At 41.5% G+C, this 16,364-nt stretch overlaps 2 protein-coding genes across 5 annotated transcripts in view; one reads left to right on the top strand and one right to left on the bottom strand.

The window, feature by feature from the left end:
- Positions 1-989: 989 nt before the first annotated feature.
- LOC309694662 (G-protein coupled receptor 35) overlaps positions 990-16,364 on the bottom strand; it is a 15,686-nt gene continuing 311 nt past the window's right edge. The window contains exons 1-2 of one of the 4 annotated variants that reach the window (XM_082514856.1): positions 6,819-6,842; positions 990-2,803 (exon numbers count right to left, since the gene is read on the bottom strand). In XM_082514856.1, coding sequence (XP_082370982.1) covers positions 1,893-2,783 — 891 coding nt within the window. In that variant the 5' untranslated portion in view covers positions 2,784-2,803; positions 6,819-6,842 and the 3' untranslated portion in view covers positions 990-1,892. The other 3 variants (XM_082514853.1, XM_082514855.1, XM_082514854.1) reach the window with 3 other exon arrangements.
- Positions 15,446-16,364, top strand: part of LOC309694661 (nuclear receptor ROR-beta-like) — a 14,099-nt gene continuing 13,180 nt past the window's right edge. The window contains exon 1 of the mRNA XM_082514852.1: positions 15,446-15,945. Coding sequence (XP_082370978.1) covers positions 15,939-15,945 — 7 coding nt within the window. The 5' untranslated portion in view covers positions 15,446-15,938. The remainder of the gene's footprint in view (positions 15,946-16,364) is intronic.

Below are 16,364 nucleotides of genomic sequence, written 5' to 3'. Positions count from 1 at the left end.
ACAGTCACTAATGCAGCATGATTGCTTCACTGCCGTCTAGAGTGATGTGTATATCATTATCGCAGTTTATTTTCTTTAAATGAGACATATTTGTCTCGAAACTGGCAGCTTTAGGCTTCAGAGCAGACAGATTCAGAGCAGAGGAAGTGGAAAATCTTTCAAGCATGTGCTTTTCTTGCCACTAGAGGGAGCTGGACACTGGCCTGCATTCATGTGCTCCTGGGTTTCACACAGGAAGGAGTGAAGGACACAAACTCCCATGGGCCCGCTTCTGTTAAGTGCACATTGTCTGTCTGTGCTGCTATACGCCTGAGACAGACTGATGTTTTGATGAGAGGTGTGTAGCAAAGCTGGCAAAGCAAAGCCTTTGTTATCTCCTTTCCTGTTTTGCTATGAACATCACACAGACAGCACAGAAGACATAATGGGTTTTAAAAAAATACAGATATTTATAGCTTAAGACAAATATAAAACATACATAACACACATTAACTAAGACTTAATACAGCAATTTATTGAGTCAGTCCAAGCCAGGTGTTAAAGACAACTGATATATACCAATGAGTCACTGGGAAATAAACACAGATAATAAAAAAAAGGAAAAAAAGAAATCCATTCTCTTCCACTTATCCAATTCAGGTTTACAGGGGTTGATGCCATTTACCATATGAGCTGCCTGGACAGGCCAACAACCTGTCACAGGCCTAAAAGAGAAACAGACAACCATTCACACTTATGGGCAATTTAAATCACCATGGACTAGAAGGAAGGAAGCCAGAGTACCCACAGACAACATGCAAACTCCACACAGACAGTTGATTCAAACCCAGGACCTTCTTGCTTTGCGTCAACACTACTAATCTTGCTGTGCAACTAATACAAATTTCCATAGCTAACCAGGAATATTTGTGTACTTCATAGACTATAAAATTGCCTCTGCGAAAAAGGAATCATATGTCATAATACATAAAAAAGAACAAATCACAAAAAACAGTCAAATATTTATTTTAATGCAATAAGTCAATCAGCTGCTCCATTGCTAAGTAACTCAAATGGAACCAATGTTTCAAAAGTCAAAAAATGTCTTGAGAGAGCAAGAGACATTTTTAAAATGGTCAAAGAGTAGCAGCGGTATTCCAACTTTTTGTGAAAACCAAATGTATCAAGTGGATTCCTGTGATTCTCACAGTGTACCACAGCTTCTTCACTTTAATTCTCAGAGATTTCAGGTACTTGTCTTCAGCAAATGTCAATCAGAGCAGGTGAAATTTACTAGAAAGCCCCTTCATGCATTGTGCCATCAGTGTGGAGAATGGGACACCCACTCCCAGCATGCCTACATGTGCAGTAAATGTGAGTTTTACGTTAATATTCTTTAAGTCCTTAGATTGGTTTTGTTAAGCATTGGTAGGCATGGTAATCAGCTTTTGCTGTTGCAGACTACAAACAGTTCGTGGCAACCAAGGGAACAGTCAGATATATCTAAGCTGTCAGAAAAAATCATCCATACGAGTCACAGATTATTCACTTAAATTATGCATGAGGGATGGATGTTTTTGACAGATTTCTAAAGTATTTGTCTTTTCTTGTTTTTATGGTCTATTAGATTTTCTTAAAAATGTGTGTGGAGATGACAAAACAGCACCTAAATGAAATACATTTAAGTTAGCATACATCTTGTTGTCTGATATCTGTGACTGAACAAACATTTACCTAAGTTAAACAGCAGCTCTGACTCATTGTGGTCATTTGACCTGTATTTTTGCCCATGTGTTCTACATATTTATCAAAGCCTCAGGCTTTAAGATCTTCTTCTAGTTTAACTTTTGACTTCAAATATAACTGAACTTTACGGTATTTTGCCTCTTTAAATAACACACTCAAATGCTGCCTTAAGAGTTACGTGCTTTTGAATAAAAGCCTTTCAATAAAAAACAATAGCTGATGGAATCGAAACAGCAATTTGTGCCAGCAATCCATTCAGACCAGAGTAAATACTTGTGCACAGTAGTGCTTTTGCATATCCAGTCTTCCTGTGGCTCGTCAAAGAGGCCAGCAACAAAGGCGATATGGATCGGCGTGTAACAGACGATAAACACAATCATATTGGCTGTGACTATGCCAACAATGTTTTTCTTCTCCTCTGACTTGTCGGCCTCCTTTAAAAACATACGGATGATCCGAGTGGAGCAGAAAACGATGATCAGAAGTGGGATGAGAAAACCTATAAATATCACTGACGTCATACTCCATGTACGATGTGGAATATTTTTACATCGTTCAAAACATGTCCAGAGTTTTTCAGGATAGTTGTCCTTGCGGACTATAATGCATGCTGTTATCACAACTACCCAAATGACCAAACACACTGCAAAAGCTATCTGTTTCTTCCATCTCCACGATCTGGCACGCAGTGGGAATCTTATACTCAGGTAGCGTTGGACACTGATGGCTGCTGTTGTGAAGATGCTGGCATACATGTTGATATAATGTACATACATGAGAAAGGTACAAAAGTAAGTTACAGGCAGGCAGGAGAAGGCATCGTAAATCCTGAAGCTCAGGAAAAGGATGAGGGAAAAATCTGAAATGTTCAGGTTCAACATATAGATGTGCGTGTCTGTCCACGAGCGCCGTACGGTAATGAAGGCATACAGAGCAGCAGCATTTATCAGGAAACCCAGAAGAAACAAAGTTGCATAACCCAGACCCTGAAGATAATCCACTGTGCAATTCGTGGCACAGTTGGTGGTAATGTTGCAAACGGTCTCATTTGCAGACATATTGTTCAGTATCTGCGGCCCTGCGTTAGAATCAAACAGAGTAATACGTTAATTACTTGTCTAGATAAGCGAGCAAATCAGTCATAATAATCCACATGTTACTCATTAAAGCGTGTGTACTGTATATATTTTCAACTCTTCAGGGAATATTTTCATGACATATGTACATTAAAGTGTACAATGCTGCCTTGGAGTAACTGTTAACTCTTACTTTTTAGCACAAAAGGTCCTCACGTGTTACTGTATCTACCCTGGAGTTCAGCAAGTGTGGGAAACAGTGAAGTGATTAGAAGAAGTGAAAACGTAGAAGGCACTCGCTTGACTTTGCTTAGAGTTGCTACAGTCATGTCCTCTGCATATGTACTCAGAAATATTAGCGCAGCAGTTAACAAGTTTCATCATTATTTGAAAATAACTGTCTGGTAAGACTAAATATAAATACCTTGCAATATAAATTCCAGTGAAATGGTCGTATATAAATAAAATCAGATGTAACCATTATTCAAAATCTTCCCCTTTTTAAACAGTGAAACAAGTGTATAAACTATCAAGCAGGCAATACATAACAAAGACAACTATTGCACACCAATAACTACAGGACTGCCTCACAATATTGTGTTCAACAGAACAAAAAAATGAAATTAAGTCTGCCTTTTCAGCTAATCATTTCCAAACATGCAACACGAGCTTCTGTCTGTCTTCTTCATCCCCAAGAGAGAAACTCAATTCACAGCCAAGTGACATCAGCCAGTAAAGTATCAGCTAAGAAAAACTGTGAGAAACAGTAACTGTAACAAAGTAACGTGTCTGACTTCCTGATAGCGCTGAAATTTGTCAAAACTAGAAGAAAATCTGATAAACTTTGAGTTCCTGATTAAAGTCAACCATCAGAAACCAAAACTCACCGGCTGAGATGCACTCTTCTTCATAAAGCTCGCTGAAGTGATTTATCGTACTGCTGCACCAGCATGTTTCTGTGTCAGTAACAAACGCCCGGAATTCAAATCTGCTGTTAGGTTGCCTCATTTCCTTCTTTGTTCATTTCGGTTTATAAATTTCATGAGAAACGTCCAGCAGCACGAGCCACGAGCTATATGGTGATACACCACATCATGGCGGTTTCATGGCAGGCTAACAGTATCTATTTTCAGACTACCTGCCACACAGAAAGATGTGTGGTGAGAAAATGAAACTGGTGCAGATTTTTATGACTACACTTTGAATCTGTAGTACTTGCTGTTCGCATGCAATACGAGAAAATGTTTGTAAAGTTCTTACATTTTTTAATCAATACATTGCAATCCAAGAAAGATCTAAAACAGGTTGGAACCAGAGAACCAAGTCAGGGCAGTATAGTAACATTTCAAAGACATTTTTAAAAAGGTGTAGTTTTGTCCTTGTGCAGGAGTTCTAGTTATGTAGAAGTTTTTCCAGTTTGCTGGTGTATGTTAACACAAAGCAGTGGATAAAAGACATCGGCACTGATCTTACTTAAGCAATTATTGCTGCTGATCAGTCTGGGCAAAGATTATAAGTCCATTATTCCACAGTCTTCTTCTTTCAACTGCTCTCTTTAGGGATCACCGTTGTAGATCATTTGCTTCTGTCTCATCCTATTTCTGCTATAATCCTCTGTCACACCAACCGTCTGCATCTCCTCCCTCATTGTGGTCTTTTGTTCTCCTCCTGCATGGCTCTTTCTGCTATCCTCTCTTCACTCTCTTCTTCAACTTTCTTTTGCGCCATCTTTTACTTTAAATGGTTGACCACAGGAATTCAAAATCATCTACTTTAACTGCCACTACACCTTGCACTTTCACTGCTACACCTGCCTCCCATCCATCCACACACATATTCTGTCTTGTTTCTACAGGTTTCTCTCCAGAGCATACCTCCACCTTTCCAAGCACTTTTCCATTTGCTGCCTATTCTCACTACAGATAGCAATGTCGTCTGCAAACTTCACAGAGACTTGCCAGACCTCATCTATCAACCCATTCATCATGATTGCAAACAAGAAGAGGCTCAGAGCTGATCCCTGATGTAATGCTACCCCCATCCTCAGTCACTCCTACTGCAAACCTCACCATTGTCTTCCTGTCATGCATGTTCTGCATCACCTTCACATACTTCTCTGCCACTCCTGTCGTACAGCACCATAGTTCCACCTTTATATGCTTTCTCTACATCTACAGGTCAACTTCTTCTGACCTTCTCCATCAACACTCTTCACACAGACATTGCATCTGTAGGGCTCCTAGCTTTAACAGCCCTTTTCCATATCTTCATGGTATAGCTGATGAACTTCATCCCTCCGTAGTTCTGTTCTGTAACAACACGCTTCTTAATCATTCCTCAAGCATCCTCTCACTCTACAAGATTGTGTTAAACATCCATCCATCCATCCATCCTCTTCTGCTTATGTGGGGCCAGGTCGCAGGGGTAGCAGCCTAAGGACCAGCATGCTTTCATTCTCTTCTTGGCTGCCCTCACTTCCTCTCCACTTCCTGATTCACTAACTGCCCTCCACCCATCCTCCTCTCTCACTCATTTTCTTTAAGCATGAGCTCCTTAAAGGGCTCCTTTCAACTTCTCAACTCACTCTCTTTACATATTAGCACATTTTCATATCTATCCTTAATCACCCCACACTACTGCACGTCCACTCCACCTCAGTTTGTCTGTTTAACTAGCTAATCAACACAACTCCTGTTCTCCACCTTAGTGTTTAGCCTCACATACAGCTCACTATAAGCCTTTGCATTTGCTTTTGTAACCTCTCTTTCTAGCTGTACACCTAGCCATCAAGTCTCCTTTTTCCTCTGTCTGGAGGATAAACCAAAAACCTTCTTGGCCGTTTTCCTTTCCACTTCAGCTTTCAGAGATTGTCTCAACCCCTCCCTGAACTCTGTGCAACATTCGTCCTACTTCAACTTCCACCATTTTGTCCTAGCGTCTACTTCACTGGCTTTCTCTTCTTGATTTCTAAAATCATACATACTACCATCCAGTGCTACCTAACTACATTCTCCCCTGACATCTCCTTTCTCTTTCCGGTTGCACTTCCTGGATACGATGTAGTCCACCCAATACTATGTCACCTTGTGAAATATATCTTGATGGCTATGGCTACTTCCATCCTTTTTTCCCCCAAATCCACTACCATCTGTCCTTCTGCATTTCCCTTCTTAACACCACATCTACCAACACCTCCTCAAGACCTCTGTTCGCTTCACCAGTGTGTCCACTGAACTCAAAATGTTCCAATCACTGGTCGCTCTCCCCTGAGAACACTCTATTCCAGTTTATTCCAAAATTCCTCTTTGTCTTCTGCCTGACATCCAGGCTGTGGGGTATATGCCCTACAGACATTTAAAATCACCCCTTCAATTTCCAGTTTCAAACTCATGATACGGTATGAGACTTTCTGCACCTCCACAACACTATTTACATGCTTTTCCTTCAAAATTATCTTTACTCCATTTCTCTCCCCATCTACACGATGGTAGAACACACTGAATCCCCCTCTAATGCTGAGCTCTTGCTCCCCTTCCACCTTGTCTCCTGCAAAAATGATAAATCTACCTTCATTTTGTGCATTATTTCAGAAAGCTCGCTCTCTTCGCCAGTTATATTCCCTACTTTAAAGTCCCGACTCAGTATTCCACTCTCTTGACTGCAGCGTGAGAAATTAATCACAACTTGAAAACATTTAAAACAGTGTCCAATCTTCCCAGAAGTGGACGTGTGAACAATTTCACCCCAAGGTCAAACCGCTCATTTCTCAAAGAGAACTGTCCAGGCCTCAGTCAGCATGTTAAAAGTTCATGACAGGAGGGTTGATGATTTGGGCTTGTTTTGCAGTAATTGAACTGGTAGTGAAATCCTCTGTATACTGAAGTATTCTAGAGTCAAATGTGAGACCATCTGTCTGACAGATAAACTGGGTTGTGCAACCCAAAAAATATCCAAAGCACAGCAGCAAATTTAACAAAGAATGCCTGAAAAAGAAAAAACTTGGAGTGTTGCAATTACCTGGTAAAAGTCAAGACTTCAACTCCGCCGAAATGCTGTGTCAAGACCTTGAGAAAGCTCTGCATAAACAAATACCCACAAACCTCAATGAACTGTAGCAACATTTTAGAGAAGAGTGATGAAATCATACAGAAAAAAGTTAATTCCCATTATTGCTGCTAGTAGTGTTTCTACAAGCTATTGAATCACGGGGTGTAAACTTTCCTTTTCACTTGACAGTAGATTGTAAAGATAAAATGCACCAGAGGAGGCAGCAAATTTCACCAAGCGCAAACAGGAAAGCGACGATCCTTGGAAAATATGTGTCAGTGTGTCAGCCCTGATTGTGAAAATGTTTAAGTCATTTTCTGTTGTCAGCAGATGAACCAGAAACCACCTATGATTTCTCCAAATGCTGTCAAAAGCAGACAGTCACAGCACAACAGCCGAAGACTCCAGGATTCAACATCTGTTTATGAGCATGCACAGATCATTGAAACAGACTGAGAGCTCACCAAGACATCTGCGGGACTTTTTCTACCTTTATTCTGCCTGATGAAACAGCTTCAAGCTCATGAGTTATTTTGTTAACACGTCCTCATCAAAGTGTTTCTATGATGAGGACATGTTTCTGAGGGTGACACTCATGTAAGCCAGACTCCGCACAGTCAATGGGAATTTAACTAGACAGGGCCACAGATTGGTCACAGAATATGTGTGCTTGTGTTTGTGTTTTTGTCACCGTAACCATAATAATGCATGTAATAATCATCATTATAATTCTTTATACAGCTGTGGTCCCACAGTGAGTTCAAGTTTTAGTGCACAAGCCCAGACAGCGATGGGCAGTGAAGTGCTAGTTAGCAGCAGGCAACACACGCAAGAGCCAGGATGTTAGTCATTCTGGCTCCTGGCAACATTTTATACAAAACCGTCATGGTGTGAGTGACTGATTCATAATGTGGGTTTTAAGCTTATACTTCCTGTCAATGATTTTTCAGGGACTATGATGACAAAGCACGAAATACTAGAAAACTAGAACTAGAAGAATGTTAGATTTTTTGCGTTAGACTTGGACTTCCACAAAAAAAAGTTGGAGCGGGCTGAAAGTTCATCCAACGTAAGGGAATTACTGACGAAAACTACTGAAAGTGATCAACTGATTTTATATGGAGTGACTGAAAATGTAATCTGGAAAGGGTTTTTTTTGACGGGCTTAATGGAAATAATGAGAAAACAGATGACAGAGCAGAGAGGCTCAAAGTGTGAGCTTGTCCTTTTACTAGTTAAAGCTATTTTAGGCCCTGCAGCTTGGTTTCAGGAAAGTTTTACAGTCGCTTTAAAAAAAAAAAAGAGTAATCGGCTCCATCCGTCTGGGTCCTCTGTGAACTAAACTGTGATCCTAGGGGAAAGCCTGAAGGTCAGAATTAAATGAGCATTGACTGTGGGCCTCTCTTTTAAATAGAGTGGCTTAAGTAAGTAAAATACCTGCAAATCAATGTAGTGCAGCCACACGATTTCCCATTATAACACCCTTTAACATTCATAACAAGATGAGGAACTCTATAAAGCGGAGGAAATGTTGGATTAGATGTAGTTTATCAGTAATTACAGTATGCATTTTGCAGTTATTACATTTTTTGGGGGGAGGGGGCAATCTTGTGATTTTATTAAAAGCTACTTTATGCCTTAAAGATATTATTCTCTAGAACAACGGGAGAAATCTAATATTGCACAGGATATGAAGGGGTTTGATATTTCAGATGCTGTCTGTTGTTCACATTAATTCGTTTGAAATCCCTTTAAGGCCTATCCTGTTTTCACAAAGATATTTCCCAGATCTACTTTGATCTGATATATTTTGTGGATATATTTGCTCCACTAGTCTCATTTTGCTTGACTCACACGGGCCTGTCTGTTGATCCGCTCCTACCTGTCTCTCTCGCTCTGACTCCCTGCATTCGTTTCTGTCTGTCTGGTACTGTTTGAAAGTGCCCTTTACACGTCAGTAGTGAGGCGGGTGGTGCAGGGAGGTGGGGGTTTCCACAGCTCTAACTAGGTCAATGAAGACACACCCCTTTCTACCCTGGCTGTGCCCCTGTTCCTCTCCCCCTCCTGCTTGTCTCCTTTCCTTTTTCCTCTGCTCCCTGCTGTGACGCAATGCAGACTTTCTGCAAACCTCCCGAAGCTGAAAAACACAGCACAGTCTTCCATTTCATTAACTGACTGACACATCCAACAAAACAGCCACACAAAAAACAACTTTCATAGATGCCAACCCGGGCAAGATGAATCAGCTGCACCATGTGGACCTTCTAATCGGCCAAAGTTTCAATGATTTCGCCCGGCTTCTTGTTGTGATTACAGATTACATAATGGTCCGGCATTGCATAATGTTTGTGGGGGTTGTCAATCTGTGATCAGCCTTTTGCACATTTGGAGGAACAGTGCGGCCGCCATAAAGGGTTGTTTGCTTTGGGAACAACATCCTCTTATAGAAAGTCAGCTGGTGCACACCAGTGATATAGCAGATAGAAATGAATGCATTTATCTGCAACTTGTGAAACCCATAACATATTCGGCCTGTTACTTGCGATGTGTCTGACACGTTCTTCGAACAGTTTGGACTGGAAATCACAAAATAAGCACAAGTGCTAACTCCATGTGTTACATAAGTCCAGCCTGTTATGGCACAATCCCGACACTGGATGTCTCCGTTTCTGCTTGCTGTGCTGCGATGAGTCATCTGGGAGGTTATATATGAACTGAATTATCAATGTCACTCATGCCTGATTCCTAAATGTATTTTGGTAAACAACAACCAGGAAATAGATCCTGCTATCTGTAGGTGTAGAGCTGATCTCACAAGCAAGAAAATATCACAAACTCCAGCCAACAACCATAAATGAGCTGCAAAATAAAAAAAAAGATTAATTCACAGATTTTTTTTTAGCCATAATATGGAGTGACAAAAGCATCGCTCTCCCCTGATTAGATCATTTGAGGCGCTTAGAGAAGCTGGATTTAAGAGAAAAGGAAGCAAGGACCTGATGGGAGTATGGGATGATGAAAGAAAATGGGAGGACAACACTGAGATAAAGCAGCAGAGTGCGGTTGTCCAGTAGTGCCCTGCCTGTTGGCACACAGCAGATTTAGGTCATCGGTGATTGAGGAAACACATCACTGTGAGGTGGAAAAGAAAACAGAGAAGAGAAAAGAAGTAGCTTCTTTCTATTCACTGAACTCCCTGGCCTTAATTAGCATGGGTGGAAATATCACACTGTTGTCAGCGTCCATGTGCTATTACATGTGCTAATCCAGGTGCATTTGGTGTGTGTCTCAGTGTGTGCGCAGTCACAATGAGCTGGGTGTAACTGGGTCAAGTTCACATGGCAAAGCACGTTGTTTCATGCTGGAGATAAACACAACCTTGTTGCCATAGTAACATGTCTTCCCTCTTCCCACAACTTTGCATGCTATACATTTGTATTTGCATCAGAGCTCAGCTGTATTGTTAACACATACACAAGCTACAGATTCAGGACAGTGTGTGACGTCCCACCAAATCCCACTGTTATCAGTTGTGGCTCTGAACGAATGCAATCAATCACGGCTGTCGACTGTTTGGATGATGTCTTCTCTAAATCAGAGGTTCCATGAGTAGTCCGAGTGCGTCAACACCACAGAGTTCTCGCTCTATTCAAGCATTCGTGGGTGTGGACGTGAAGAACAAAGAGGAGAGAAACGTGGAAGGGTGGAGGAAAAGGCAGTGAGTGACAGAACGAGAGCTTTGCTGCTGATTGTGTTTGTCAAGACAAGTTCAGACATACTGGAGAAATTTAAACATAGGCTTGTGCGCGCGTGTGTGTGCGTGTGTGGTTAAATCGTTTACAAACTCAAATAACGATAGAGAACCTCTCCATGAAGACATGTCTGAATTTAGCAACACGAAAGAAAGACGCGTCCTGTTTAGCAAACACGCTGGTATGCTGCACATGCCACGTTTGCTGGTGAGTGTTTATGTGGGTCAATAATGAAATTCTGATCCACTGAGAAAATCTCAGGATGTTTTTTTTTAGAAAGATGAAAACTGCTGGGACAATATCTAGAAATCCAGTAACTGAATAGATATGTGGAAAATAAGACAAATGCCTGTGAAAGTACAGTAAACAAGTTTGGATTTGCTTGTTTAGAGTCACCAGGAAATGCAATTTAATATTAGAACATAAGATATTTACAACTAAATAAGCTAGGCTATTATGTTGTTGTTATTTGTTTGTTTTTCTTGAGGAAATATACTCGGCATAACCTCATCTAATCTCTTCTATATTAAGTCTGCTTTTTTTCCCCTCTAGGTGACAGCACGTTTCATTGGAAGTGACCAAATGTTCCAACAAATGAGATCATAATGTATTGCAAATGTCTGTTCATCCATCCATCGATTTTCTTGGAGCCTTTCTTGGATAGGCTGGAGTCTATCACAGCTGTCATCTGGTGAGGGGCTAGGTTCACCCTGTTCAGGTCTCCAGTTTATTACAGGCCTAACACAGATAGACAGATAACCATTTACACAAGCAAATCACCAGTTTACCTAACACGCAGGCCTTTGGACTCTGGCGTAAGCCGGAGTACCTGGAAAGGACCAACATGGATATAGATACAGACTCCATACAGAAAGGCCGCACCCAGCTGCTGCACTCAAACCAGTGCTGCTAACCACTGCACCACTGTGCCCCCTTACTCCACACTTGTTGCATGAATGCTTCAAGTAAAACACTTTGGTTTTTCTTGGTCTTTTCTTTATTTTATGAATAATTATGAAGGCACACAAAAAAAGCATCAACTGATCAAATTACCAGCAAGAAGAAGCTTGAAGCATGAATAACAATTTCCACTTCACTATGTGACACAGTGAAACTCAGTTTGGCAATATTTCGTAAATGATTAAAAAGAAGAATAAACCAGAGATTAACCATGAGCATCCAAAGTAAAAGCTGAATCGAAAGTTACCCCGAGGTGATGGTGGATTTAGCAAAAGGCTCGAGTTTCTATTACGCAAGCGACAAATTTATCGAGGGCATGAACAAAGACTTCTGTGTTTTCATTATTAACGTTTATTAGAGTCTCACACACACAAGATCTTTAACTCTGAAACATCCTGATGCTTACAAGACAGCTTACAAGACATACATAGCTAGATAGATAGATAGATAGATAGATAGATAGATAGATAGATAGATAGATAGATAGATAGATAGATAGATAGATAGATAGATAGATAGATAGATAGATAGATAGATAGATAGATAGATAGATAGATAGATAGATAGATAGATAGATAGATAGATAGATAGATAGATATAACGGAATGTCATCTGCAAATAAGATGGCATGAAATGGCATTAAAAGGGCTCAAAATGTTTTGAAGGGGGGACAGACATAACAGAAACAGTAAACCTTGCAGCACACCACAGGAAAGTGCAGCGAAGAGGGCCTCTACTTAGAACCAGCCACAGACAGATATGAAGAGAAAGCTACGCCAAAGCAGACCACCAGCCTACCCATCCATTATCTTGGTCTATCAAGCGTAACGAAGCAGGTGCACACGTGTAAAGCTGTAACAGGAGCTGAAAGGATGAAAAAAAAGAACTGAGAATGATATGTATGAAACATGGAGAAAAAAGTAGATTGTGACAGGAGAGAACAGCGCTTGCACTCTCTCTGACACATTGACCTAGTGACGCAGCAAAGCTCACAGTCCAGATTACAGAGCTGTGGCTTTTTAGAGCGGAGGGGAGGGGGGATTAACGGAGCCTCGAAACAGAAGAAAACAGGGAGCTTAACTGAATGAGGGAAGTAGGGATTACAGCTCAGAACCTGAAACAATCCCAGCCAACTGACTGGCACAGCCCAGCACACACTGAGTGTGTGCATGTGTGTGTGTTTAAATTTCAACCTTCTTGAGGGTGAAAGCATTTCTGTACAAATTAGGAAATGAAAGGGCATGAAACGGTGAATGTGGTGCATGAAAAATGTTGGTTAAACTGACCCCTGTTTGCATATAAATGTGTATGAGGAGCTAGACGCGAACGACGGGAGGTGATGCCGCTAACACAAGGAGAGAGAAAGAGAGCGAGATCGCCCATGGGGCCCCATTGAAACCATGTGCAGCCAATCAGTTACAGTTGGTCCCTCGTCCCTACAAAGACTCTTTGATGTGAGAGGACTTTAAATTCAACCCTGGGCAGGCACGAGGTTATACCGGCTTTGATGGCAGTCAGGAGAAACCTTATTCCATTCCTCACAACAAGACCTTGTGTATGACAAAAAAGGCTTGCTTGCCTGAGATTCAAAGATTCAGTGGCAAGCGCAGATTCAGTAGGTGGTGGAAAAATGTGAAAAATCAATTACTCTGAACTAAAAGCAGCTACACTGTGCTTTTCCATGTGTTTAGCTACAGTTCCCCATCCTACACGTTCTTATACACATTATTCAAAGGGCTCTTTCACAGCCTGTTTCATCTCAGAGAGCCAATTTTTCTGCATACCTCCTTTCTATACCTCTCTGATATAAATATCCATCCATTTATATATGACTTCTGCCGGCCTCCCCATCTGCTCCCTCATCCTGTTATGCTTCTCCTGGCAACCTTCCAAAGTCTTCTCCAGCTCTAAGCTCTTCTTCTTCTTCCGTGCCTCTTCCCTCTTCACCTCTTACTTTATCAACAAAATGTCTGCCACATAAGAGCCAATGCCGAAGCCCCCCTTCGCCTCCCACTAACTCCCTCTCTCTCCCTCTTTTTGTCTCTCTTTCTGCTTCCTCTGCTGTCTAACTGAGCAGCACAGCCGTTACGTAAGAGCTAAGGTCAAAGTGTTGCTGCGGTTGTCAAGGGAAACACAGAACAGGGGGGCTTCGGAGGAGATGCACGCACGATGAAAAACACGAAAAAAGAAAAACTGTGCCACAAAGAAGAGGATATTTATCGTGAGTGAAGGATTAAAAATACTGAGGAGTTTGAATTTATTTCACGCTGGCTGATACCGATGAGTACAAGGAAGTGTATAAATAAAAAAGATAACATACGAAAAACAAGGAAGGGGAAGAGGAAAAGGATCTCTGGAGGAAAAAATAAATGACTCTGGACATCTGTATGTGTGTGTTTGTGCGTGTGTGTCTGTGTATAGAGGAAAGCAAGGAAACAAAATAAAAAAAATCTGTTGCTGTAGGTGTTCTGTGCTCAGCTGCTCCACTAACCTAGTTTGAGTAATCTCTGCCTTCATGCTGTTTCATAACAGTGATGCCAGCGCATTGCATCATGCCACCCGCTACGGCAACACACACACACTCCTCCTGCCCCTCTACCCTCCCAGATCCTCATTAACACCCACAGGCTCATACTTTCCCAAGCACACATATTCATCAGAGTTCAAATCCCTTTTATTGTTATTAATCAGTTAAAGACAGAGATTTGCTATAACAACCACACAAAGAATCCATGAAAACAAACAATTCACAAGAGCAACAGAATAACACATGCATCTGCAACAAAAATTGTTGCGATGTTGAGACATGATAGTGAGATTAAATAAATGAGACGCAAATGCGATAACAGGGTTTCTATTGCATGCCCTTGCATGTGCAGTGCAGAAATATGAACACGAAACAGGAACCAGACTTTTGCAAAGCAAACCTGAGGTTACTGAGTCTAAACTTTGCTCAGTTCCACCGAGAATACACTGAGAGATGGTGAGCAATCACCGGGAAAACAGCCAGGAATATTTTCCCATCTATTCTTCCAAATCCAGATGAACACCACTGAGGAACAAAGCTCATCTGAGTGCACAAGCTGAAATAAATACTTTACAGACCCACAAAGTCTATCAGTCCTTGTCACAATAATCTAAATCCACTTTACCCCTCTGTCCCCCCCCCCCCCCTCTCCCCCCCTCTCTTTGAGGAGAAAGGTCGCTCATAAATGTTCAGGAATGGGACGAGAACTGCAAAAGGTGACATAAGCACAGAGGCTGAATAGAAGAGGCATTGTACAATTAGGAAAAGTTGAGTCAGTGGAGAAATAGCGCGATTTTATTCATGCTTTAAACCGTGAAACCAATATTTGAGGAGCTGGAGTCACTTACTTTATTCTTCAATGAGCACCCAACTGATTATTAGTTTATCAGCTTGAATGTCAAGCTTGTTTCCAGGAGAAATATTCATTTTGAGCCTTTCATTTTTGCATTTCATTGAGGCCACATTTCCATACACCATTAATGCAAATCTGGAAAATATGCAACAAATGGTGTGTGTGTGTAGGGGGGGGAGTACTCTCTGGTAAACAACAGCCTTTTGATAGCATCATGACGCTTGTTTACATCTTCAGCAAGAGCCTGATTAGACAGGTATTAAATTTACATTGATTTATAGGTCCCAACCTGTGCTGTTACAGTAAATTATGTCTTAAATGAGGGGAAACAGTGTGTTAAAGCAGAACTGACTGCAGGTTTAATTGCCTTCCTTTTCCCTGCTGGATGGTAATAATATTTATTTCTCACACTATAACTGTGTGCTGTCAGGAGTCGGGGTGGGGGGGGGAAACAACTAGTGAATCAAACGCCAAGCCACCTTAAACGCGCTCCCGACTGCGCGTCCCCGCGAGAGCTGAGAGAGGAGCTGTCGGCAGTGAGATCATGTGAGAGTCCACGCTTGGAGAAAGTAGGTTAGCAGGGTAGACTGAGAGGAAAGCAGGCGGAGAAGTCACAGAGGCAAAAAGGGGGGGTCCGAGCACCGCTCTTCCACCGTGGGACTATTCTGTCAAGAAGAAGGAGGAAAAAAAAAAAGTTGATCCAAATCTATTCACCAGTGCGCGGAGACAGTTACGATGCGAACCAAAGCGACTTCGTACACTCTTTTATTTTCCCCGGACTTTACCGAGCGATAAAAAAGAAGAGTTTCGGATAGCTTTTTTTTTCTTTCCCCTGCCGTGGTTTGCGAAAGCTGCCTGCAGCTGGGACGAAGTTAATATTTACAGAGTAAATTGACTCTGGCTCCAGCGCCGTATTCCCCTCTCTCCCCACTGTCACTTACAGTAAACCCATGTAGTCCAGTCTTCGTCGTTCTTTCCAGAAATAAGAAAACACCAAAATGAGAGGTAAGTTTACTTTTTTTTTTTAAATGTCACAATAAATGCGTGTGTTTTTTTTGGGGTGAACTTTGTATTTTGTGGTTATGTACGGGCTGGAACAGCCACATGTGTGCACACAGGGATTTAGGAGTGCGCCTGTTTTCCTCTCAGTTCGCGTTAATCCCTCATGACTGGATTATAGGCGCACAGAGCTGCACGCCAAACGCTAAAGGACGCAGCGCTGGAGGCATGGCGTTCACTCGTGACAAATGCTAAATGTTATACATGTTTACTTTTCTTTCTTTCTTTTTTCCTATGCATCTGCTTATTATGATAACATCAGACCAAGTCCTAAATGCACACATGCGCATTTGTGCTTTGTAACTTGTGCAGTGACAGACCTTACAAACCTACCTTTTTAAATAAATAAATAAGAAAACTTAGAA

The sequence above is a fragment of the Aulonocara stuartgranti genome (genome assembly GCF_965226115.1).
Source record: "Aulonocara stuartgranti genome assembly, chromosome: 18".
In the NCBI taxonomy this organism is placed as follows: Eukaryota; Metazoa; Chordata; class Actinopteri; order Cichliformes; family Cichlidae; genus Aulonocara; species Aulonocara stuartgranti.
This window is presented reverse-complemented; position numbering and strand designations above follow the sequence as displayed.